At 37.4% G+C, this 25,338-nt stretch overlaps 1 protein-coding gene across 9 annotated transcripts in view; it reads left to right on the top strand.

Moving 5' to 3' along the window:
• ABCC4 (ATP binding cassette subfamily C member 4) overlaps positions 1-25,338 on the top strand; it is a 148,191-nt gene that overhangs the window by 13,526 nt on the left and 109,327 nt on the right. For 8 of the 9 annotated variants that reach the window (XR_001875821.1, XR_001875822.1, XM_017821090.1 and 5 more), the window contains 12 exons: positions 582-692; positions 2,857-2,977; positions 3,633-3,857; positions 7,416-7,505; positions 8,656-8,819; positions 12,993-13,118; positions 15,957-16,206; positions 18,036-18,140; positions 22,333-22,422; positions 22,771-22,962; positions 24,472-24,566; positions 24,665-24,751. Coding sequence is in view for 7 of the 9 variants with exons in the window: in XM_017821090.1 (XP_017676579.1) it covers positions 582-692; positions 2,857-2,977; positions 3,633-3,857; positions 7,416-7,505; positions 8,656-8,819; positions 12,993-13,118; positions 15,957-16,206; positions 18,036-18,140; positions 22,333-22,422; positions 22,771-22,962; positions 24,472-24,566; positions 24,665-24,751 (1,656 nt within the window). In the remaining 2 variants the exon portion in view is untranslated. The remainder of the gene's footprint in view (positions 1-581; positions 693-2,856; positions 2,978-3,632; positions 3,858-7,415; positions 7,506-8,655; positions 8,820-12,992; positions 13,119-15,956; positions 16,207-18,035; positions 18,141-22,332; positions 22,423-22,770; positions 22,963-24,471; positions 24,567-24,664; positions 24,752-25,338) is intronic. The other variant, XM_017821091.1, reaches the window with a different exon arrangement.

Here is a 25,338-nt window from a genome sequence, read left to right as displayed (position 1 = left end):
TGTGCCTTTTGCAATCGGATATGTCTGTCACGTATTGGCCTCATAAGCCACCAGCGTGCCTGTAGCAAATGTGGAGAGAGCCTTCCCAAATCTTCGTTCGCGAAGTCTGGCCATGATGATGGTTGTCTTTAAATTACTGACCTTTAATACTTGTCAAGATGGCAGTTGAACAGCAGCTAGTTTTCTTGTCAAGTAATTGTCATTTCAAAAAATGTCTTTTATTATGTATTACAATTTTATTTTTGTCAATATTTTAATAGTTAGATTAAGTTCGGAGTTTTTTTGAGTATAAGGAAACACTGTAAGAAAACAGTTGCCTTAAGGCCAAGAAGAGTTGTGCTGGCTGTCTGGATGCCTGGGAGTAAGGTGCTCTGGGGCATAAACAGCTTTAGGAAATAGGAAATGCTTTCCCATTTGTAAAATAGGGATTGACTTAATTCTTAAATAAAAGTGCAGTAAAATAAATGGATGTTGAGTGATTCAGAAGGAGGAAGGAAAGGGGTAAATGAATTAAATTAATTTGTAAAGTAATTATTCTTTTTGTCTGCTGATCAGTTTATTAATAATTTGTATTTAACTAGGTGGTTGAATCCCTTATTTATTACTGGCCATAAACGGAAGCTTGAAGAAGATGATATGTATAAAGTGCTGCCAGAAGATTCCTCAAAGAAACTTGGAGAGGAATTGCAGTGGTAAGGAGAAAAATCATAGAAGAGTTTGGGTTGGAAGGGGACAATTGTTCTCTTTCACTGTATTTTTTCTGGTGAAGGTGAGAGTCTTACTTCTAAAATTAAAAGAGGTTGTTGTAAAATTTAACAAGGTTAAAAATTCTGAAGAATTAAAAGTAATAAGAAGTAAGAGAGCTCGTTTACCATAGAAGCTTTTCAGTTTTTTTCAAGTTACACATAATGGAAGTGTATTAGAGTATTTCCATTATGTCATTTATAATTAATTTGATACTTTGCAGAATGCTTGGAAAAGAAGACTTTTCATCAACTGTTACTGCAGTAATTCTTATTAAATTAGTGTGAGTCTTCTTGCCTGTGCTAAAATACCTGTGGAAACTTTTTTAATTGCTCTGTATAAAAGTGGGTAAAAAGAGTTTTAGGGTTTTTTTTCTTTGTTGTTTTTGGGTTTGAGCACAAACTGAATTAAGTGATAACTGTGTACCCTGTATATATGTGCGCATATAAATATATTTATATTGAAAATACGCCACTCACTGGTAAAGTGGATAAAATGGCTTGAACAGCTAAAAGCTTGCATCTCAGAGATGTCTTTATTTTGTTATAAATACTTTTTCATGGACTGCTTACTGTAATTCATGTTGTTACAGACCCAGGAGGTTCTACCTTTTTATTTTAAGTGAAATATCTTCCAAGGGTAGCTGTTTATGCAAGTTGAACTGTGCAACAGAGAAGGTTTTTGTCTTCAGATAATGTTTAGTTAAATATCAGAGGAAGAGGTGTCTGCTAATAAAAGGTAGCCTGTGTATTAGGAAAGTGTGGCCTTGTTGTTTCTTGCCTTTATACTGAAAACAAAGTAAATCGGCTTTCCTGATAATTTGATGGGGTTGGGACATTCTTCAAAAAATAAAAAGAATCCAGAAATGAAAGGTTTTGACCGGGTCTTACCTCATCCTGTTCTGGATGAGTTAACTGAAGAAAGAGGGTAGGTGATAAGCTCGTAGGAGTTGTTGTTTTTAAAGTCTTTGTAGCTGGAGAGCTTTGCCAGATTCCTTATTTGTGTCTTCAGGGAGTTTGCTGTAAGGGAAGATGAACTCTTTGCAATGATTCTTGCAGTAAAAGCACACACTTCCCATGAGTCAGCAAATGGTATAAAATACAGCACGTGGGAAAAAAAAAAGGGTGTACTTGGCCAAGAAGCAGAGAATTCATAAATTTCTCTTGAGCCAGTAAACACCATAGAATCTACAGAGTTTCATTTCTGATTCTGAAGCCTATAGACAATAACTCTGTAATCCTTGTAACAAAAAATAAGAGGGTAAAAATAAAAAAATGTTTTCTTATCTGTATGCTTTGAACTTGTGTGCTTTGTTGCAAATAATTGGCTTCATGCCTTAGACTCATTTCAACCCTCAAACTAGCAAGGTCAGAGGGTTGGCTGAAAATATTTAGCCTCCAGAGGAAAGGGGGAGCATCATGTCTGAGAGCAGTGTGTTTTAAGAAATCTGCATAAATTCTGATACTTTCTTGTTAATATCATGCTTGTTATTACTGTCTTCAACTTTTCATTTTTGTGCAAACAGATCGTGTCCTACTTGTGAGCAGATGTGGCAATTCAGAGGTCTTTGCCACTCTGCTGATGTAATCCTTGCCTTCAGAGGGATGTGTGGAGTGTTAGGTGACAGAATTCCGTATCTGCACATCCTTATTGAATCACGTGGTAGAAAAAAGAAAGGGACAGATGTGAGAAAGGGTTGGGCATCACAACCTTTCTGGGAAAGGGCAGAGTTTATAGGAAGATTAAGACACTCTATACTGCCTTGGTTTAGTCCATAATCAGAAGATCATATAACATAGGCTCTTAAGTAATGTGAGTGACTTCTGAACTGAGAGGAGAAGAAGTAAAGAAAGGTCTCCTCATCAGCAAATGTGTCCAGGATGATAACAGTGGTGAATGGCTTGTGATTAACCAAGAGCAGATAGACCTATAATACTAAGTACTAAGGGTTTATGTGAATGAGAAGACATGACTGTCTGTTAACTCTTTTTTTATTTGATTGTATAAAGCTGACCATGGCAATCTGGCTTTAAGTCAGAAAATATTTTATTCTAGGTAATTGCCTTGTGATTTCCATTCTGTCCTCCAATATGTTTGTGCTTTGTTTGCCAGGTACTGGGATAAAGAGGTGCAAAAAGCAAAGAAGAGAGGAAAAACGCCCCATTTAACAAAAGCCATTATTCTTTGTTTCTGGAAGTCCTATTTAGTTCTTGGAGTTTTCACAATGATTGAGGTAAGTGGTGTAAAATGCCATGGAACATACTTCATGGCTAACAGCAATTTAAAACTTGACGTCATAGATTGGGTGGTATGAACTGGTGACTTAATGCTGTACTTTTCAGAAAACCTGGTAATGTTTATGTACTCTCTCAGAGAGGTAAAACAGAGCTATACCCCTGTAGAGACTGAAATAATGAGTCATAACTGCAGGGTTGTGGATATGAAACAGCTGATTTCAGTGCATTATTTTTGAGACATTGCAAGCCACTGACTTCCTTTGTAAGACTTAACTGTATTTTATGTATCTGAGGATGGTGCCCAATAGAAAGAGGGTTTTTTGCTCTATGTAAATGGCTGTAAAGGGCACACTGTCATCTTTAAAAATGGAAGTGTAATACACAGTTGTGCAATTTTTATAACATCAAAGGTTTTTTTGGTAATTGAAATAGTTCTCTTTAAGGTTGCAGCTAAATTTTAATGTGGAACATATTTCTTTTGGATTACATGTTGATAAAATTTGGCGTGACACTTTAGAGCACAATGAAGACAAAATAATAAGGGATATGACTTGCGGCAGTATTTGGCACTTGTTTGCCTGCTTACAAAAACTTGGGTAGCATGGTGTGATATGAAATTATTAATACTTTTCCCCCTTCTTTTTCTTTCAGGAAACCATCAAAGTAGTTCAACCAGTTATTTTGGGAAAAATTATTAATTTTTTTGAAACCTATGATTCCTCAGATGAGGTAGCTTTGAATTTTGCATATTGTTATGCAGCTGCTCTGTCTGTGTGCACACTTATTCTAGCTATAATGCACCACTTGTACTTCTATCACGTACAGCGGGCTGGCATGAAGCTGAGGGTAGCCATGTGTCATATGATTTATCGTAAGGTAAGCAAACCTGTTTAGACATATATTTGGTATTCGACAGCTATTTCATCAGGGGAGCTAAAAAATGCAGTTATTTGTTGTGTTGATGGTTGCAATTCTATTGAAGTTGCTCATTTATAGAAATGTAATGCATGCTAACATGCGTCAGACCTTACACTCTCTTTGGTAACATGGTGTCTGAACAACATCTTCAGTCTTGCTAGTTAAGGTGGTGAATTAAATAGCACTAAAGTCTTGGAGGAGGTGCTTTTTTTATGCCTGCTGGTGCTGTTGAACAGGAGCCCCCCAGTTGCTTGTGGAAGGGTTGTATGCTGGAGCTCTAAGAGGCATCAGCATATAGCAGGAGAAGGGGCAGAGCTCCCAGGGAGTGCTGGCAGTTACACAGCCTTGCAGTTCGATCCCGAGGGGGATGTTATGCTTGGATGTCATCATCTGCTACAGCACTCTCAGTTGCCTGAGAATTGCTTCGCTCTCCAATTTTCCCCCCACCCCTGTTTTGGTTAATAGTGGGATTTATTTATATTGTATTCCATCAGTGCAGTAGAATTAGTAAGTTGCCTCCTTTGCAGATCAGAGGCTGCCCCTCTCCCTTGGGGCATCGATCAGGTTCCCTCAGGGAGTGGCAGCAGTTCTGTGGGAATGCCACTTCACCCTCCAGGCTGGCGGGAATGCTCGGCATCTTCACCTTTAGTATCCCTCCTGTTTAGGGGAAAAGGGAGAGAGAAGCAGGTAGAGGAGACATGATTAAGATTTAAGCTGAATCCTAAAGGCAGGGTAGAGCCATTTTTTAGTATAATTTACTGATTTTACTGTGGGAGTACTGCAGGCCTCCATTAACACCAATGAAGTGTGAGAAGGGATGTATGTTCAGTGAGTAGTGATTTCTTTTCTGTCTGTGTGTCCTGATCAAGAAATAGTTTTTCTCAACTATTTGAGAAAAATAGTTTTTCTCAACAGAGGTACAGAGGGAGTCAAGGCTGCTGTCAGAGGGAAAGTGGAACAAGAGAAGTTATGAGTATTACCTTCAGGAAGGAGTTGAGTGACATGCAGTATGAAATGCTCTCCTTGAGAGAGCAAAAATCTCAGCTGACAATGCTGAAAGGGAAAATGCCCTATGTTTCCAGCTTTAGTGCTGCTAAAACAGTGGCCTGCAAGATCTTAACTTCAGCAAAAAGCTTAATCGAAGGGATCAGGACTGTACAGTTTCTTTGGAATGTAAAGAAATCCACATCATTTTAACCATTAAGCATAGGTACCATCCACTTAAGACAAACACTTGTACTATTTGTACAGGTCATGTGAAGTTTCTGGGCAAAGCAATAGAGTGAGGAGAGAGAAAATGTCTGCATTGTAAGTGGTGATTGCTTTTCATGCACACATTTATTCTCCTCCCCCTTCTGATACCTTGGAAATGATCTTCTGGGAACTTGGCTCTAACATGACACACTGATTTCTTGTAAATAAACATCTCTCTAAGGTATTAATTTACTAAACTGATTATCAAAATGCAGTTTGAAATTCATGAAAGTATATATATAGTGATGTTAATTGTTGTGTAGATACTAGCTTAGAAGCTTGGAAAAGAAATGTTTGTAATATACACCCCTATTTCTAGAGATGGTATTCAATGGAAAATTTATCTCCCCTCATCTCTTTAATGTTTGCTCCTGAGGGTGAAGGCCGAGGTCACAGCAGAACATTGATAAATCTTTCTAATAATTTGTCTTTGTTATCCACAGCTTATAGATAAGTAATACTTTCACTTTATCCTCCTACAGGCTTTTGAAGTAACTTGGATGCCAATTTACCAGCACTTTTGCCGAGTTGGTTAATTGCTGTAGTAAATAAAATCTTGGATTTGCAAGAATGAATAGGCTGGATAAGAGAGCATCCTTAATGGAGAATTCCAAATGCTCATAATTCTTAAGTTTTAGACCCATTTTTTTTGTTTCCTGGAAAGTTAAAATCTAATTTGCAAAAGCCCTGTATTCAAACTCTTAAGATGTTTTGTGACTGGTAAGAAGTATTAGTGATGCACGTAGGGAGGTTGTAACAAAAATTAAAATGAAATCTGTCCCATGACTCACAATCTTAATTTTTGAAACCAAAGCCGACTTATGGGAAGCTGGTTTTTGTTGCGCCCTTTTTTTTTAAGACTTAACTTTCAGAAGTTCTTTGAGGTCAGTGTACTGACTTTGACTGGGTTAGAGTTAATTTTCCTCAGCTCATGTGGGGCTGTATTTTGGATGTTGTAGAAAGGAGAAGGTACCAAAACAGGACTGTTTGGTAGAAATTGGTTATGTAAGTAAAACTGCTGCTTTGTGTTCAGTGTTTCCATTTCTTTTTGTATACTTTACAGTCTAGACAGGTTCATTCAGCCAGGAAAATGTAAGGCTTATTTCACTTGAGAAAAAAGAAAAAAGAATCAAAAACAAGAATGAAGGCAAGGAGAGACTCAAATTGCATTGCCACTGACAATGGGAATGGCTATCTTTTCCCTGAGAAGACAAATGGGTCACAGATGAGCACCCTTCTTTTGGCTCAGATGCTTGCATGGTTCCTCCTGAGACCGTCTTTGTCAAAAGGAACTGGACTCAGTGTCATACTGAAACTGTTTTTGCTGCCTGTGTCTGAAATAGTTAGGAAGAAGTCAGAAAGGTGATTTGGGTGGCAGGTCCAACACAGACCCAGGCCATGAACCTCTAGCAAGACACCAGCAGTCTTTCCTGATGGCTTAGGTGAACCTCAGGACTTCATTTGAAGTGATGCTTTGTATAGTACTTTGATGGCTGATGTTCTTCCACCTGTTTCAAAATTCTGAAACAGTATTTTTGAAACAATTAGTGCTTTTCAGGTTTGATTACTGATCAAAAAGGAATCCTAATAATAACTGTTTGGAGAGGGAGAAGTAGATGTGCACTGCCTAAAAATGCAAAGTCTTTTTGAGGAGGAAACTATATCTGTAGAAAAAACCATGTTTTGTATATTTTTTAACTTGTGCTACAAACCTGTGTTTTCCTTCTAGCAGAAAGCACTGTTTGCAGTGTTAGCAAGAACTGATAGTGTAAAATAAATGACTTGGGTGTTTGTTTTTTGCCTTCTCTCCGATCTTGTTCAAAACAGAATTCTTGCAATTGGCCAAACATTGTTCTGATTTTAATTTGACCTTCAGGTGGAGTTTTCTGTTCCTGTTTTGTACAGATACTCATACTAAGGGGGAAAACAATGCATACAAAGAGTTAGACACACTTTTGCATAGTTTTAGTGACTTGCTATGTCGGTATTTTCCCATTTTCAATCACTTCAGACATGAAGGTAGTTATAGCACTTCTCACAGTCATTTTCTTAATACTCTTTTCTTCAGGACTTTGTTCAGAATATGTAGACCTAACCCATGCGTTATCTAAGGTTCCTACTATGCCTCAATACTTTCAGGCAAAAGCTGAGATGTGCCTTCAGCTTTTGCCCCGGAATTGTATTTGTGTATTGAGTTTTCTTTGTATAGGTGTATAGTGCTCTATAAGCTGTGACAATTCGAAACTGTTCTGACTTTTTTAGGCACTTCGTCTTAGTAATGTAGCTATGGCAAAAACTACCACGGGTCAAATAGTAAATCTTCTGTCAAATGATGTGAACAAATTTGATCAGGTAAGAAGTATTACAGATCTTTCCAATGGGCTGAAGAAATTGTGGGGTTGGAGTTAAGGAATTTTTGTTTACAACTGATGCTTAAATGTTTCTAATGAACATTTCTTCTAGTTGTGTCTTGAACATAGAATGTTTTGGGTTGGAAGGGACCTTAAAGATCATCTAGTTCCAGCCTCGCTGCCATGGGCAGGGACATCTTCCACTAGACAGGTTGCTCAAAGGTCCATCCAGCCTGGCCTTCAATACTGCCAGGATTGGGATATCCACAGCTTCACAGGGCAACCTGTCCCAGTGCCTCACCACCCCCTCAGTGAAGAACTTTGCTAATCTAAACCTACCCTCCTTGAGTTTAAAGCCATTCCCCTTTGTCCGATCACTACATGCCCTTTTAAAAAGTCCCTCTCCAGCTCTCCTGTAGGCCTCCTTTAGGTACTGGAAGGCTGATATAAGGTCTCCCTGGAGCCTTCTGTTTTCCAGGCTGAACAACCCTAACTCTCAGCCTGTCTTCACAAGAGAGGTGTTCCCACCCTCTGTTTATCTGTGTGTCCCTCCTCTGGACTTGCTCCAGCAGGTTCGTGTCCATCATTGCTGGATGTAGTACTCCAGGTAGGGAGAATCATCTCCCTTGACCTGTTGGCAGCGCTTCTTCTGATGCAGCCCAGGACATGCTTGGCTTTCTGGGCTGCAGGCACACACTGCCCACCTGTGTTGATCTTCTCATCCACCAGCAGCCCAGGTCCTTCTCCCCAGGGCTACTCTCAATATGTTTTCCTCCCAGTCTGTATTTATGTTTGGGATTACCCCAGTCCAGGTGTAGGACCTTGCACTTGCCTTGTTGAATTTCAAGGTTTGCATGGGCCCACCTCTCAAGACTCTTCTGGATGGCATCATAAGAAGAGATATATTCCCTTAAAATATGGGAGCAGAACATATCTTTTTTCCCCTTAAATATTTTCCTGCTGTTTTTCTAAACTCAGAGAAGTTTTGGTGATGAAGATAAAACAAAATCAGCATTTGTTTACTTTCTGTACAGCTAAATGTACATTTAGCTCTCTGGTGCAGAATTCTCACTGAATGCAAAAATGTTATTAGGGTTAAATTTCTTAGCTAAGACCAAAAGCTAACAGTTGATTCTTAACTATTTGTCTAGGTAACAATTTTCTTGCACTTCTTGTGGGCTGGACCAATTCAAGCTGTAGCAGTAACAGTACTTCTCTGGATGGAAATAGGGCCATCGTGTCTTGCAGGAATGGCAGTTCTGATTATTCTTCTTCCTGTCCAGACCTGCATTGGGAGGCTTTTTTCTTCCCTCAGGTAAGGCTGCACATCTTGGGTTGTATGTATTTTCTGTTACAGGTTTAAAAATATTCATGCTGGATGGAGGTAGAGTACTGCTCTGAAATTGGTTTGTGTCTGGTGATGATTTTTGCATTGTCTTTTATCTTTGCCAGTGTTTTTTTATAGTTGCTAATGCGAAATGTCTGAATTCCTGTTTATGGACTTGAAGTGGTCTGTCTGCCAAACATGCAGAGAATATCTGCTACTCATTAGATGTCCAGTACATTAAAAGAGTTGGGCTATTTCTGTAGCTACCTTGCTGTAGGTCTTGGCATAGAATTGTGTAACTCCTTCCTGCAGTGGTGCTTAGGGAGTGGTTACTTGTAAAAGCGATACTACCAGCCCTGCTCTAAGTTTGACTTACTGGGATGATATAGGAGTTGCAGCAGAAAGCTCTGAAAGTTTTATGTTCAAAGGTCTTGCTGTCTCTCCTTCATGACAAAGGTGCTGAGAGAAAAATGGGGAAGGAACTGAGAGAGAAAGGAAGAAAAAAATTATGATGGTGGTTTTGATGCCAGTATGAGGCTTCCGAGTGTAAGGTTCTAGGCTGTGAAGAGTTTGCAGTAATTTTCCATTATCAGACAAATTTAATTTGTTTTTCTGTGACTTTTCCTAAAAAAAAAAAAAAACAAAAAAAACCAAACAAACTTGCCTGAGATGGGACTGTTGAGGCAAATTCTTGCTTCCAAGTTTTCTATTTCTTTTCTGTTTCTTATGTAATTAATCATACTATACTTACATAATGAGTTTATAAATGGCCTTTGCATCTTAATGGAAACATTTTTGTTTTCCTTTACTTGGAAGCATATGTGTACACATGCTTACAAGCGTTATGCATCTTTGTTTGCATCTTTTGTTGAATGGGTTCCTTCTAGCTCTTCTGATAAGTAAAGCTTATTTTAGTGAGTTACTGTTGTTTTCTAGTTGTATTTCATGACAAGTTTCCCACACCTGTTGAGTATGGCATTGCCATTGCATGGCTGGGTATGAAGAGACAGCTGAGAATTACAAAATGAAGCCAACTTGTAGAATTCCTTCTATTTGCAACCAATGTGATAGTCTTCAGTCATTAGGTTCATGTGCTATTTCTAAAATAATGTTCACGTGCTGTTTCTCAAATAATGATTCATTCAGTGTTCTCTGTCAAATTCTTAGGTTTTCTTAAAAGATAAAACCTGTTTGTAGAGAACTTGCAATATATTCTTAGATGTGCATTTTCACTGCATGTGCAATAGGCATGCATAAGTATCAAGCTACTTCACTGTTGGTGTTTTTTTTAGTTTAAGTTTTTGAGGTTTTGAGGCTTGAGTCAGTAGTTAAAATGCTTAGTGCTTAGCTAGTGTCTTATCCATGGTGGTAAGCATTAATAGTCCCAATCTACAGATGGGAAACTGAGGCACAGAGAGAGTAAGGGACTTGTTCAGGGTCAGGCAACAAGGTGACAAAAATCTTTTTCTTGAAGGTATGTATTTTAAAAATGAATCAGTGGCAATATAATGTTGTTTTGGTTTTTTTTACCCATGGCCACTTGTTTGGATGAATGCAAGGAAAAGAATTTGTTAACCAGAAAAACTTTTGCTGGTCTCCATGTGCAGAGATCTTTGTGAGTGTGCAGTGAACAGAAGGAGTTAATGGTAAAACTGGAATAGATTTCAGCTCTGTCTAATGATGAGTGTTTTCACATGGCAGTTGCTGGGAATCTGCATGGATTTAAGGAAATCAGCCTATGAAGAAGTAATTTAAGGATTAAAGCTTTTGCTAAAATCCAAGCACGCTCGGTGTGGCAGCTAATTTGCGCTATTATTCAGCATTGTACTTGTGACTCAGTCTTGTAAGCACGTATGCATACCAGTTCGTGATGCAGTCATTGGCTGCAGTCCTGTAGGAGTTTGCAGAGATGGACTAAGTATCCTGTGGAATGGTGTACACTGTAATCTGCAGGATTGCTTTTACTTGCACAAGTACTGGAAGTTTTGCAAAATACACATGACCTAATAATATATTATTTGAGAAGTAGTTCAATTATTGGACTGAAGACAGCTTAGATATATTTATTCCCAAGAGCTCAACCCTTTTACTGCTTAGTCATGCAACTGTAAAAGTCTCATTTAAAGCCCTTATAATTTTTAAGAGAAACACTATATGTAACTGTTGTGTCAGACATGATTAAAACCCACCAAATATGCCTCATGAAAACAAAAAGGAATTTTGCAGCTTGCTTAATATAGAATGGTTATGAGTATTATAGAGGGGACTTCTCAGACAGTTGAAGAATTTTTAGGTCCTTTCCTATTGCACTCTTATAATGCTGTGTGAGCATGGGTTTTGCAGTCAGACTGATCTGCATGTACTCTGAACTTAATATTTTTAAAACCGGGGACATGTCTTTCTCTGCTGTAAGTTAATTGTCAATGCACTGGATGTCTGTGTACTTGAAGCCATTATATAATATTACTGATCCTGTGGCTTCTGGTATGTATGTACAAAATATGCTTATTGAAGTGTAGAGGAGTGTGACTTAAAAAAAAAAAAGAAAAATAGCACCCCTACCCCAACCTCTTGAACATTTTAAAGGAATCTGAAAGAGGATTGTTAAACTGTGATAACATTTCAGTAGGAAAACTGAGAAATTGGTTTATGAGAACTATAGCCTTTTTGATTAAGAAACTTCTGTTAACTTTATTATTTTGAATCATCTTCAACCTTCTGTTATCTGAACACCGACCCTGGAAGTTAAGTGACTTCCAATAGACTGTAGGTGAGAATTTTTGTTTGCTGCTGCAGAGATATGAACAATATGTGCTAAATTTTGCCTTTTACAGTGGTGGTGTGTGCATGGGGAAGAAATATTGAGCACTTACATTCTTTGAGGAATTGTGTTTTTCTACTGTTTATTTTTGAAAGAGCAAAAGATGAAGGAGCAAAGATAATCTTGTTCCATCTCAGTAGGGTTGGTTTAGGCTAAGTAATCTTCCTCAGTGTTAATAAGAGTCCCTGATTGTATTAGAGCTAAGTTTCTACATTCCTTTTGTCAGCTTTCTTGAATAAATATTTTTTTAATACCCTGCTTCAGCCATCCTAACATTTATGGAATGCTGGTGCTGAGAAATTTTTTTAATATGACGAGTAGGTGCTTGAAATTCCATCTAGTTATGTTCTTTAAATATGGCTATTTCTTCCAGAGATTTCTATCTCAGAAATCTTACAGGGGGCAGGTTAAGCTGACAAAGTCCAGTCACTCCTTGTAAAGAGACTTTTTTTTGAATGCTCTTTGAATCTTAATTTTCATTGGTAATATGCAAAAATAAGTAATTTAGCAGGTAAAAGTATGTGTTATCAAAATAAGGTCTGCCATAGCTCGCTATGTGCAAAGTATGTTTGTCTACATGAATGAATTCAGAATTGTAATAGGCACCATTAGCATAATTTATGCATTCATTACGTGGCTTCTAACTTTCAGTGCTTTTTTTCCTAATTAAAACTGTGACTTTATTATTTAATTATATATATTTTCCAGTTTGCTCATCAGCGCAGACATAATGTGGCACTTAAATAGGCATATTTACATTAGTGTTAATTACAGTTAATGGTTAAATAATATTTATTTGTTAAACAAAACCATATTTAGATTATCTCTAATAAATTATAGCTCATGTACTAAGTAATCTCTGCTTCGACTAGAGTTAATCCTAAAAAGACACAAATGAGGCCAGTTTATTTAACAACATCAAAAGAGCCTTATGAGAAGGGTGGTTGTTTTGGCATTTTGAAATCTTCTGTTTTAAAGTAATCTTCTGATTTTTTGTTTAGTTCTCACAGTTGCGAATGTTTTAATTTGAGGGTTTTTTGGTACAAAGAGATGTTGTTTAAGGAATACCATGTGTTTGCACAAGTTGACGTGTAATTCTGAACATAGAATCACTTCGCAGTGTCCTGAGAGCAAGTAATACCAGGAATACAAACGTTCCAAGTCTGTCTGCTCTGTGTCAGCTTTAAGATACTGTTTTAGGAAGACTCTTTAATGCAATTACAGTTATGCGAATCATCTTTACATGTAAAAGCAAAAACTTCATGTATATGAGTATGTTACATGATCATAAATTGTCTTCTTTAGAGAATCTGAAATGTTTTCCTTTGTACTGTTTACAGAAGCAAGACAGCTGCCTTAACAGATGTCAGGATTAGGACCATGAATGAAGTGATAAGTGGTATGAAGATAATAAAGATGTATGCTTGGGAAAAGTCATTTGCGGAACTTGTGAATGGTTTAAGAAGGTAATCCTGGAAAGATACAGCTTGGTATATGACCAGTATAAGTTGCCTTTTTTTTACATTTGAATAAATGTGTTATTTTGTGCTTTAAAATGCAGTTTAGTTAAATGTCTTGGGATTTATTTTTTTTTTAATATACAGCAAGAGTGGAGGAATGAAAATACATTCTAAGGCGATAAAAAATGAATAAAACCCTCCAAACTTTGATATTTATAAATTCTGGCTTTTTTATACTTCATTTTATGGTTGTGTTTAAAAACAGCAACTAATAAAATGTAGCTGTTGTATTGCAACAATTTCATCCTCACAGTTCTGTAAACTGATAGCAAGGAACCTATACAGAGACATCTCCCTTCTCAGAAATATATGGAATCCGACTTTCTGTCCTGGATGATAGCATCCTAATGTACTACTCTGCTTCCTTTTCTGTGTTTTTAGTACTGCTCAAGCCATCTGGGAAAGGTGAAGTAAGGCAGCAGATCAGAAATTCCTGTGGTGTTCAGCTGAGAAAACCAGCTGAGTTTGTATCCTATGACATTTCATTTCAGAGATCCACTGGCATCAGATTAAAACATATTAATAAATTGGATTTGCAATCAATATTTACCTTTTTACTTGACACTGTAAGAGCATTCAATGCTAAAGGATAACTGTAGGAGTTTGGGTCCATATTTCTCATAATTTAATTTTCATGTTGTGTCCCTCTCCAGCATGTAAATAGAAGGTTGTTAATTTGCTGTAGATTATCTGATTTTTTTAAAAAAATTTGTTTTATTTGGAATTCATTTACTTTAAAGGATTTTTTTTCCTTTCCGTCCATTTGCAGGCTTGCAAACTTTCAAATGTTCCCTGAGATGTTTCTTCTCATGCACATAATCTTTTCCCCTATTAGATCATAGGATACTGTGCTGATTGAATGTTCATGATCGATGGAAAGCTTTGCTGTCTTGCATGGAGCCAGAGGGGCTATTTCTTTATTGAAAGCTTCCTCAATGGGCGTTTTCCCATCACTAAACTTCAGATTTCCGAGTTTAACACCTTGTTAGGATTAGAGGCTTCCTTTTTAGTGACGGAGAGAAACAAGGTCTTGCAGAACACATCTTGAGCCATCTTTCTTTTCTTCAACTGTGCTGTGGAAAACTGTAGTTAAAAGTCTTGAATTTAGCCAGGTGATTTATTGCTCAGTATTTCCACAGTGCCTCTTGACAGTGGCTGGGATGACCCCTGAACTCCTCCTTTGCTCTTTTTTCCTATGTCTGTTCATACTAATTTCCTTTTATATAACTTCGCGCCTTAAGACAGTGTAATTGTCTTAAGACATATTATATGCAGCCTGTGAGTAGGTTATAATTTATCTGCTATTTATTGAGAGCAGCACAAAAAACTTGCCAATTGTCCATAGATAATGAGAGGATTATTAAGGATTATTAAAGGGTGGGAAAAGAGTTTCATCCAGGGTTGTAGAAGTAATTGAATTAGACCCAATTCAAATAGTTTACATACAAGTGTTCTTTCTCTGTACTCTGGAGATCAGAGATTGTGAACCCTTAAGCTGAAAAAGTAAGTCTTTGAAACTCTTTGAAAGTCTGTCAGTTTAGCCAATTTGGCAAGTGTAGTGGGAAAATTGCTTTAACTAGTTTTCCAGTAACCCATCCTGCATCCTTTTCTTCACCAAGTGAGCACTTAATTTCCTTCAAATTTTATAATCCCAATTTGAGTTTCTAATCTCAGTCTATACTTCTAAGTGGAAGGTGATCAAAATTATGAAGATTTTCCCTGAGAATAGTCAGATTATTTGGAAAGAGAAATTAAGGAATTGTTTTGGGACTTGGATATTTTTTCAGGCAGACAAAAATAGAATATATGGGGAAGGAATAAGTTGTTATGTCTCTCTTGATAAAGAAAAATGATTATTTTAATAAGGACTTAAGCCTGATAGCATCATGTTGTAGTGGATGATAGTGCAGTAACATCTTGAGGATTGGACTTGATGAGTCATTTAGAAATAGAAACTGCAATTTAACTGAAGTGGAAATTGAGAACATATGCATCAACAGCTTTTCAGTTGCCGAAGGGAGATTTATGTGTCTGAGCAGTACTTCAGTCACTGTTTAGCTTGGGCAATGACTGGCAGAACAATTGCCTCACAGATCAGTATTTTCTTAATTTATGAACCACAGTTCCTAGAGCAAAAGAAGCTAGGAGTAGGGTCCAAACTGGGAAGGATTTAGACTGAGATGAAAGGAAATACTCTAAATTCTGTGATCAAGTTCGAGGATCAGCAGCTGAATAATGGCAGATACTTGGGTTATGGGCAAAACTGTTGATCTTTTGGAAGTTGCCCTTTTCTTTTCAACTGAAGAGTATGTGTCAGTCTTGTCATGACTTTTGTGACTGAACTCTATTGGATTTTGATACTGGAAGGATAAGAAGTTTGTGGGTGCTTGGCCTTTATACAGGGTTTTTTTCCTCTTTGCTATTGCACGCAACCCAGAAATATTTGAAGCAGATTAGAATCTGAACTAAAATACTAGTTTGACTAAAGCAGAAAAAAGTAGTACACCGGTTTTCTGTCTCTGAAAAATAATTATTTTCTATAGCTGCTAAAATATTAAGTATAATAAATTTCCTCACTAAATTTCCAAGCCTCTTAAATTCCTTTTTTGTTGTTGTTGTTTACTATATAACCTTGTTTCTTCACAGTTCTTTACGTATGAGTTGGGGTGATGCAAGGGGAGGAGAAAAGATATGAAAGTAAAATCCTGAGAGGGCGTTTCCCTCATATGGTTGTTGAGGGCAACAGTAATGAGAGAGATTGATGTGATTTTTTTATATTTTTAGGAAGGAGATCTCCATGGTTATGAAAAGCTCCTACCTTCGCGGACTGAACCTGGCCTCTTTTTTTGTGGCAAGCAAAATAACAGTGTTCATGACTTTCATGGCATATGTACTGCTTGGAAATATTATCTCTGCAAGTCGGGTGTTTGTTGCAGTGTCCCTGTACGGTGCAGTGAGACTGACAGTAACTCTGTTCTTCCCTTCGGCTGTTGAAAGAGTATCTGAGGCAGTGATTAGCATCCGACGAATCAAGGTACGGTTATTGATCTGAAGGGTATTTCTTTTCTTACTCTAACTTTGTTTTAGCACCACTGACAAATGCAGCCTTATTTTAGTTTTGCAGTTTGGGATTTTTAATGAAATAACCTGTTTTGGAAGCTGTGTTGCTGTGTAATTTTAAAGCTGGCAGCAATTTTAATGGCCAGTCTTCGCGAGCGAAGATTTGGGAAAGGTCAGTGGATTTTTTTTAGGTGAGACCCAGCGTGCGCTGAACTGAGCCCACCCTTTAATCCTGGGGTTCATCTGCCGGGGCCGAGCAAGCTTGGACAGTGGCAGTGAGGGTCTCAGGACGTAGGTTTGTTTAGAGTGACCTCTTAGATGGATGGCCTTACAGGGCTAACGAGCTCCATCTGCCCCGGGGGCTGGGAATCGAACCCGGGTACGCGTGTGCAAAAACATGATGTGCACTGTAGAGCAGGCCATAATGTAGGAGAAGAGTGTACATGGCAAAGAGGTATTGTAGACATTTCTGAAGTAAGAGGAACATCTGGACAGATTCACATATATGTGGGGGTTTGAAGAACAAAGCAGGCAGATGGGAGCTGTAGGATTCATGTTTCTTGTACACTGCACTACCCTGTCGTCTGCGGAGGACAGATGTGAGCCCTAGCTCATGTCCTGTTTCAGTACTGGAGTGAAGACTCAGCTTCAATAAGGATGAACATCAGTAGTGCTGATGTCTAGTATTAACAGAATAAGAGTGTGTTGTACACCTAGGAGTGCTGCATTGAAATACTTGACTTCTCATTGCTCCCTGTAACAATACCACTGGAGTCTGAGCAGTACCTCTGTGCCTGTTAACACCTAGCAGTATTCCTCCTGCCCTTCCGTGGCTCCTGCTATCCTCCTTCTGGTTCCTCTTAGTTACTGACTGCTGTAAGTCTTCAGCAGCTATCTCACGCCTGCAAACTGTTGACTGGTCTTGGCTTCTAAGATCAAGACCTTCATTATCTTCTGAAAATATTGTGTGCTGATGCCTATTTAAGATCTTTATATTCTGTGATTCAGAGCATGTTAGAATTTTTGAGATTTTGTCTTAAAATTGTGGTAACTGTTATCCTTGAAAGTTTTCTCTGGAATTTACCTCTTTCCTTTCTAAATTTGTTTGACCTATTTATAATCTAGCATCGGGCAAGGTGTGCTAGAAATGTGGCTGTGGTACAAAGTGCATACTTGAAGGAAAGGTTCTCTGATTGGGATATAATGCAGAATTTCAATAGTGAAAGTATAATAAACCAGTAATGCAGATATAAGCAATTTTTTTTATTAATGCCCAGGAATTTGAAAGGAGGAGAGGTTCAGATAGTGTTCTGTCTTCTTTTTGTCACATGAAGAATGCTTAATAGGGACAGTGGACAGCTGCTTACTCTGTCCTTATCATTCTTCCAATGAAATAACAAATATTTGCCATCAGAGCAGTGGAATGATAAGGTGTTGCAGTGGGGATTTTACCTCTTCTGATTGGAAAGAGGGAGTTAAACAATCTTAAGACTTGTCAGTGTTTCAAGGAAAAGACAGGACAGGTTCTTAAAAGTCCATTTCCTTCTGGAATTCTTTACTGAGCAGGTGGTTGTTCTAATAAATATGCACTTTTGGAGGGTTTTTTTTGGGGGGGAGCGAGATAGTTAGAGGTACACTGTTACAGTTGTGCATTGCTTTGGAAATGTAATTCCTTGATCAGTTTGTGGTTGTTTTTTCCAATGCTATAATTAATGTTCTGTATGCTGCTATCAAAAAACGTGATTGGGTTCCTTTCCCATTCTTGGTCTCACATTATGCAATTATCCTGTGCTTTTATTGCAGAACTTTCTGATGCTTGATGAGGTCTCACCATTCAAGCCACAACTGCATGGTGATAATGAGAATATCATTCTTCACGTTCAGGATTTGACTTGCTATTGGGACAAGGTAAATCTGCTTCTAGTAAATGTAAAGTATACTCATGCTGCAGGTGTTTGAAATCTAAAGTGCAGTGTCTGTGTAGTGTGCTGATGTTTTGTATTCTCTCCTTTGAGTACAAGAATCTTTTCAGTACATTAAGCTAACTGTAGATTAGTACTGAAAACACTATCAAGTACATCTTTAAAGTAGCTATTCCTGATATTATACTAAATGAAAACCTGTGTGTTTCTATGTGAAAATATCTCTTGTTATTAAACAGCACTGTATTTTGGCAAGATACTAAAATTGGAATCAAGGACAGACAGCAAAGTAAGGTGGGCCTTATCATGTGGGGTTTTTTTCTGTGAACTGAATGCTTAATCAGTCCATTAGTCTAGAACCAGTACAATATACTTCTCATAACAAATTTGAAAGCTTTATAGACCGGTCAGCATGTATTTGTTACTCTGTATTTTAATTGAGACTGTTCAGCTACAAATTTTTCTCTGCTTAAAATGCGCCAAGCCCACCAAAATTACTAGAAAAAGAGATGATACACGGGTGATAAATTTATTATGTATCTTCTTTGTGTAAGAAAGGCGGAGGTTGTCTGTTTCAAAACTGCAATTCCTGTGGTAAGCAGCAATTTGTGATAATTGTTGGAGCTATTACAACCTGCCAGCATCCTTGCAAATGGGAGGGTTCAGTCTCCATTACAAATGCTGGAAGCTCTAAAACTGAGTTTTGCATATAAAAGTAATGCAAATAAGACATGTCACATATTTCCCTTTTTATACCCTCTTCCCCAACCTCTGCTGTGTCCCAAGGACAACCAGATGTGAAAACATATCTGAGAATCTACCTACTGCTACTCAGCTGCAAATGGAAATTGCTACATTATTTAATTTCTCAGAGTTCTCTGGGACATCAATATTTATGAGACATTGACCAAATTCTTAAAAATTACTTGATATGAAAGACTTGATTGTGAATACATTCTAATGCAAAATGGAATGCATTTCTTAATCTTTATTCTCTTCCCAAACTGACTTTGGTACCACTGTTAACAATTTCTAGGAAATGGTTGCATAATGTGCCCATAAAACACTTTTTTTTTTTTTATGAGTTGTTTATGTTGCATAAAGCAGGGCAGCATGACTGGAATTACTGGTTTCCTTTCAGTTTAAAAAAAAACCCAAGCCATCAAGCCATCCACAAAACTGTTAATGTAATTTTTGTTATGATATTTAATTGCAGTGTGCATGGGAGAAAAATAGTTCTCACAGAACTGTTCAGATCTGCTCAGGAAGTTTATCTTCTGTACTCTTACAATGACACAAAATAATTTTATAGAACTGCTCACTGAAAAGACGATAGATTCCAATCTAGATGAGTTATGAAAGGAATAATAGGAGTGGACTGTCCTATATCAAGTAACTGGCTTAGCTTGCTACCCTGACAGAGTTTCTCTAGACACTTGAGAAACAAGTACAGACACTGTACAGATGGATGATAATTTATTTTTAAAGATTGTGTGCCAGAAGAGCACTACTAAAAACCCCCAAACCAACAACCAATCCACAAATCCAAAATCACTTGAAGTAAAAAAACTTTTAGGAAAACAACCTTATAGTGTATTACAATTTCTCGAGAGATAAACAAAACCAGTTAATTCCTGTTCACACTCTTGTTTTACTAAGGCAAGTATTATCTTGAGTACCACAGGCTAGGATATGCCTTGAGTTTACAGAACAGTCTGTCTGCTCAACTGAGCAACTTCAGATTTAAATTTCCAGCATTTGAACAGAGGCCAAATTTATCCAATGTAATTTTAGTCCTTATGTGAGGAGCCTAAATAGTGTAGTACTTCTGTGCAGTATATGATCTCTGTATCCCTGAGATGGGCAGAAGTATTTCATTCCCTTGGCTGTCGGACATGTAAGGTCTGCCCAAACTCACCTGAGGAGCTGCAGCCCCTGAAGGGATCATTCTTGTGATCTTTTGTCCTCCGCTGTGCTGGTTGTTACGTATGACCTTGTAGTGAACCAGGTCAGAGGGATAAAGCAATAGAAAATGAATCACTTTTAATGAGATCTGTTTTCTGATAGCTGAGTCCCATGAACAATCTATATTCAAGGTTAGGCAAAAACAAATGGCAGAAGAAGGAAAGTTAAAGACACAGCAAGCTGACAGGGCACAGGGGAGCTGGGGCGTTTGTGGTAAGGAGCTGTCAGGTGAACTTAGCTGTAATATTAGTCTGTGCTCTAATTTAAGTGCCTCAATTTAGTGCCTAAAAATAGGTGTGATTAATTCAAGACAAATTGTCTTTAATTATAAAGAATGCTATTTTGCAAAAATACCATTCCCCTTTGGTGTGTTTGGCTGTGCTGTTTGCTTGCATTACTACTTTCGTGTAGACTCTGTGAAATCTTGCAGTACTGCTTTAATATATGTTGGTAATAGTTTAAAAACTTCGTTAAAATTTTCTGTAATTGTTTTAGGCCCTTATGATACATTTTTTAAAAATCTGAAATTGGAAGGAAGTGTCTTTGCACTTTTGTGAATTCGGAAGCACAGCCTCAAGGGATCTGAAGAAAGGCCTGTGTGTCTCAGAGCTTATTTACTTTTTCCATATAGACACTCATTTAATAAGAGATACTTCCTACAAACTCTGTATTTTAAAAAAAAGAAATCCTTGACTGCCATAAGTTGATAGAGTTCCCCTGATCTTAGCACTAGCTGAGCACCTTGGCTATGTCCTCTGGACCGGGGAATCAAATTCGTGGTCCAATGCTGATTGAGGGAGTGGGGTTGTGTGGAGAAAAGGAGAAAAGTCCCGCTGATGCCACCTTGTGGAAGCTTATAATGGCAACGAAAGGAGTTTTGCAGAGTTGCACAACACACATGAGTTCAGGTTCTCACAGTGTGACTGATTTTATGTGAACCCTGTTGTGTTTCTGTGAGGTGGGAATTGTGAGCTCTGGGTGCGGTGCTGCCTGGCTGAGTATTTCTCCTGGCATGAGTGAGAACATGTGTGCTAGCCCAGTTCTCCCAGCTGTCATAGATGTGGATGGATACTGTACTTCTGTCTCTCCCAAATAATTTGAAACGAATTGCAGGCTTCTTCTTTTTGCACTCCTAGTACTTGGTCTTGTCGCATCTTTTGTGCAGGGTTAGGTGGTGGCCTCTTCTTTCACTTGAACTTCAAAGGTGGCTGGAGATTTTAAGGTATTCTTCACCTTGCTCTTCCATTTTTGCAGCTTAAGACTGAGTTTTCATTTGATCCTTTGATAGATGTACTGGTTTGGGGTTTTTTAAATGCATATATTTTACTGTTTGCATTTCAGCATCAGTCATGCTTAGTGAAGACTAAGATGTGTGTAAAGACAGATTCTGTTATGAGGCTGTTTTGCTTTATTGAGAGGGAGCTGCACCAGGTCCTTAGAAATTGCAGTTTAGCATAGCTATTAAAGACATGAGCATCCTTTCTCTTCACAAGTAGACGTTTTTACAACCTTGACAGAAGAGGTGCAAAATCTGTTAGGATATAAGCTCTTATCAGTAGAGTAACATAATGCATAGGCATACTAAAAAGGAACAGTAAACAAACAATCCTAGGGTAGGATATTTTCATACAAATAGCCCATTACATTGTCCATGAAAAGTCTGTGAGAATACACAGTATTCAAGATGAGATTCTGTAAAATCAAATGGCATTTTTCTGTTTTCACTTTGGATAGAGCCTTGACTAGAGGAAACACAAACCTGGCTTTCCTGAGGCTCCGAGAGAGCTCCAGCCCTCCCTTTTTCCACCATTTGTCTTTCTACTTGGAGTTGCTGAGTGTGTCGTGCTGTGGCCGTGAATGCCATTGTGGTGGCCAGCAGAGAGAGCTCCTATTTCCGAGGCTGCCACCCCAGCCTTGTGCTGAGCTGCAGCGAGGATACCTGGGCTCTGAGGAAGCACTGCTTCTGCTGCCTTTGGATTCCTTGTTCCTTGAAAGCTGTTTTATCTCTGTTTCTTGTTTGTGGTGAAGGATGAGGGGCTTTAAAAAGTGTTAATGAATTACTGAAGAGACCAACTATATGCTTTGAAAATATGGTGGTCATACGAGTTGCTAGTTTATAGTGATTTATGTACATGATTTTCTATTTCTAAATATTTATTTTGATGGTGTAAATTTCATTACTAAGGAAGACGAACTTTTTCTCAAATCCACAGAGTTTAGAAACACCAGCCCTTCAACAACTTTCGTTTACTGTCCGACGAGGGGAACTATTGGCTGTCATTGGACCTGTAGGAGCTGGAAAAGTAAGTCTTAGTGTTTATCCCATTCCACAACACTTTTATGAATCTTTTAAATGAGAAAACTAGAAACTTAAAACTGTACACTTCCCTTCTGTGTATAAAAACACACTTCACATCAAGATACTGGCATTCAGGAAAGGCTGATGTCCTTCTGGGTGTGGTTTGGAGTTAGGCAGTACTTTGTATGTTGGTTCTAGACTGCATCTAGAGGTTACTAGTGGTTTTCTACTGTTAGCAGTAGTTTGAGTGACAGAGTGAAATATGCCATCATGCCAGTAAACACTGCTTAGTCTCTGTAATGTCTTTAATGCAACCCAACTTTTTAATTTTTTTTTTTTCAATATTTTCTAGTCTTCTCTCTTAAGTGCCGTGCTTGGTGAGCTGCCTAAAGACAAAGGTTTGATAAATGTTACAGGAAGAATCGCCTATGTTTCTCAGCAGCCTTGGGTGTTTTCTGGCACAGTAAGAAGTAATATACTGTTTGACAAGGAATATGAGAAAGAAAAATACGAAAAAGTTTTAAAAGTCTGTGCTCTTAAAAAGGTAAGGCTTTCTCTTTGTGTGTTTTATTTCCATGTTCGTTATTTTTATTGTAGTGTTCTTTTAGGCTTGTGGTACATGCTGCAATATGTAATATATGGAATTGATTATTATTAGTAGCATATGAAATAAGCCCTGTTGCTTAACAGAAATATGTGGAATTATTTTTGCCATCCCTCTGTAAGCACCTTCTTGTAATTCTTAAAACTTCCACTAGGGGGAGGCGTAGCTTTTGTGAAGCACAGACACGTTTTTGAAAAAGCTATTCCCTATTATTTAATTTCATAATTGCATTTTAGCCCTTTTCACGGATATTATGGTAGGGGTGTGTGCAAATGCAATATGAGGCAGAAAACAAATGATCAAGCTAGCACTATTTGTGACTTCCATTTTGTAAATATTCTGTATGGTTTTCTTTAAAGTAAATGTCATGTGTATCGTGTTATGTGTTGCTAACAGCTATCAAAAGAACCCTAGGCTATATATTGGAGAACTTACTGAACCCAAGTAGTTTTATGAAAAAATATTTTTGAAAGGTCTGTGCGCAAAGGAGTTTGTGACATGAGATATAGAAGAGGATTAAGCCAGATTTGTCAAGAAACAGACGTTTTGCTTGGCAGCTAAAAAGGTTTTATGCAGCATGTTACGATATTCCTGTCAGCAGCGACACAGGTGAAAAGCAGATGGTTGCTGTAATGAACATTTTTTGCAAGGTTTTTACACATGGCAGATAGTTTTAATATCGCCTGCTGAGATCAGTCATATGCTGTTATATAAACTTAAAGTTTTAATGATTTTAAAAGACAGCAAACTGCATTAAAAAAATCCACACTTCATATTTGACGGTAGATTTACTTTCATATTTTTCTTCCAAATTTATGTATCTTATAAAAGCTGTGAATAAACTTTAAGAATATGTGTTATAGCTTAATATAAAACTTCTGTATTTCCTGAATAGGAAATACAATGATTTGATATGGAACACCATACAATTTTTTTGTCTTATTCATAGTCCCTACCCCAAAATTAACCAAATCTGTGATGAATGTTATTGTTTCTGTTGAATACGTTGCAGTAAGAATAAAAGTAATGCAGTTTTTATTGACATTGGCAAGCTAATTTACTGATAATAGTTCAATTTTTTTCTTGTGACAGCTAATTTTTTTCAAATAAAAAATAATTAATTTACTGCTAGACATTTTAGTATTTTGTTTGATTTTCTGAATCCCCAAATATTCCTTGTCAGACTAAGAATAGTAGTGCACTTTCCTCTGAAGAAAATGTGAACTTCAGGATCTCATCTATTTTTTCTGCTTTCTTAGTTACCTTTTCCTGAAAGTACAGAGTCATAAAGTAACTGCAGGTATTTCATTTAGTATGAAACCTTGTATTTTAAAGTGAGATGTTAATACCTTTTAAATAAGAAAATGTTATGTTGATGCAGCTTTGTCGGTCTTTGAAGTTAAAATGATTTAAAAAAAAATATTGGTCTCTGTTCTTTCATGTTTACAGGACCTGGAATTATTAGCAAATGGTGACCTAACAGTAATAGGAGATCGTGGAGCTACTCTGAGCGGGGGACAGAAGGCCCGTGTAAACCTGGCCAGGCTGGTGGTTTTTTATTGTTTCTAAAAATTTCCAGACTTCAGTGACTAAAGTAAACTAATGTAAGACTGTGATACTGACATTTCTTTATACCTTTTAGAGCTGTGTATCAAGATGCAGACATCTATCTTTTGGATGATCCACTGAGTGCAGTAGATGCCGAAGTCGGAAGACATTTGTTTGAAAAGTATGTTACTGCTTTATTTTCATTTGCAATGCAAATGTTATATTGTAATTCCTTATAGAAAAACTTGAGAAAGCATTTCTGGGGAGATGGATTTCTTCACAAAACTTAATACATTCACTTTCTGCATTTGTTTTTCCTCTGTTTTATGTACTTGAAAGATTTTCCCCAACTGTGTGTCTTTGGTTTTGTTCTTTATTTTTAAAAGCCCTCTAAAAATCTGGTTTGTAGATATTATATCTAGAATTATTCTTAAGGGAATATATGCCATTTTCTTAAGGAAAATGTCAGATTTCATACGTGAGTATTGGAGTTTATGAATAATGTGTTTTATTAATATTAGTCCTGAGTGAAGAATAATATGGGGTGGGATTTTAAATCACTTCTTAGTTTCCTACACTTAATTTGCTAGTAATAAGCACTTAATTCGAGTGGCTAAAGAAAAGGACAAAACTGTCTTAGATTCTTGAATGATTTTTTGTTTTGGTTCTTGAATGGTTGAAATTTCTCTTGATAGGTGAAACAGGGAACATGGTCTGCAGAGTAGATTGCAGAGAGCAGAAATAGAGGGGGTTGGTCTCTTTTCCTAG

Source organism: Lepidothrix coronata, unplaced genomic scaffold (assembly GCF_001604755.1).
Source record: "Lepidothrix coronata isolate B3197 unplaced genomic scaffold, Lepidothrix_coronata-1.0 Scaffold88, whole genome shotgun sequence".
NCBI classification, from domain to species: Eukaryota; Metazoa; Chordata; class Aves; order Passeriformes; family Pipridae; genus Lepidothrix; species Lepidothrix coronata.
Note: the sequence above shows the minus strand (reverse complement) of the source record. Positions and strands in the feature narration are given on the sequence as shown.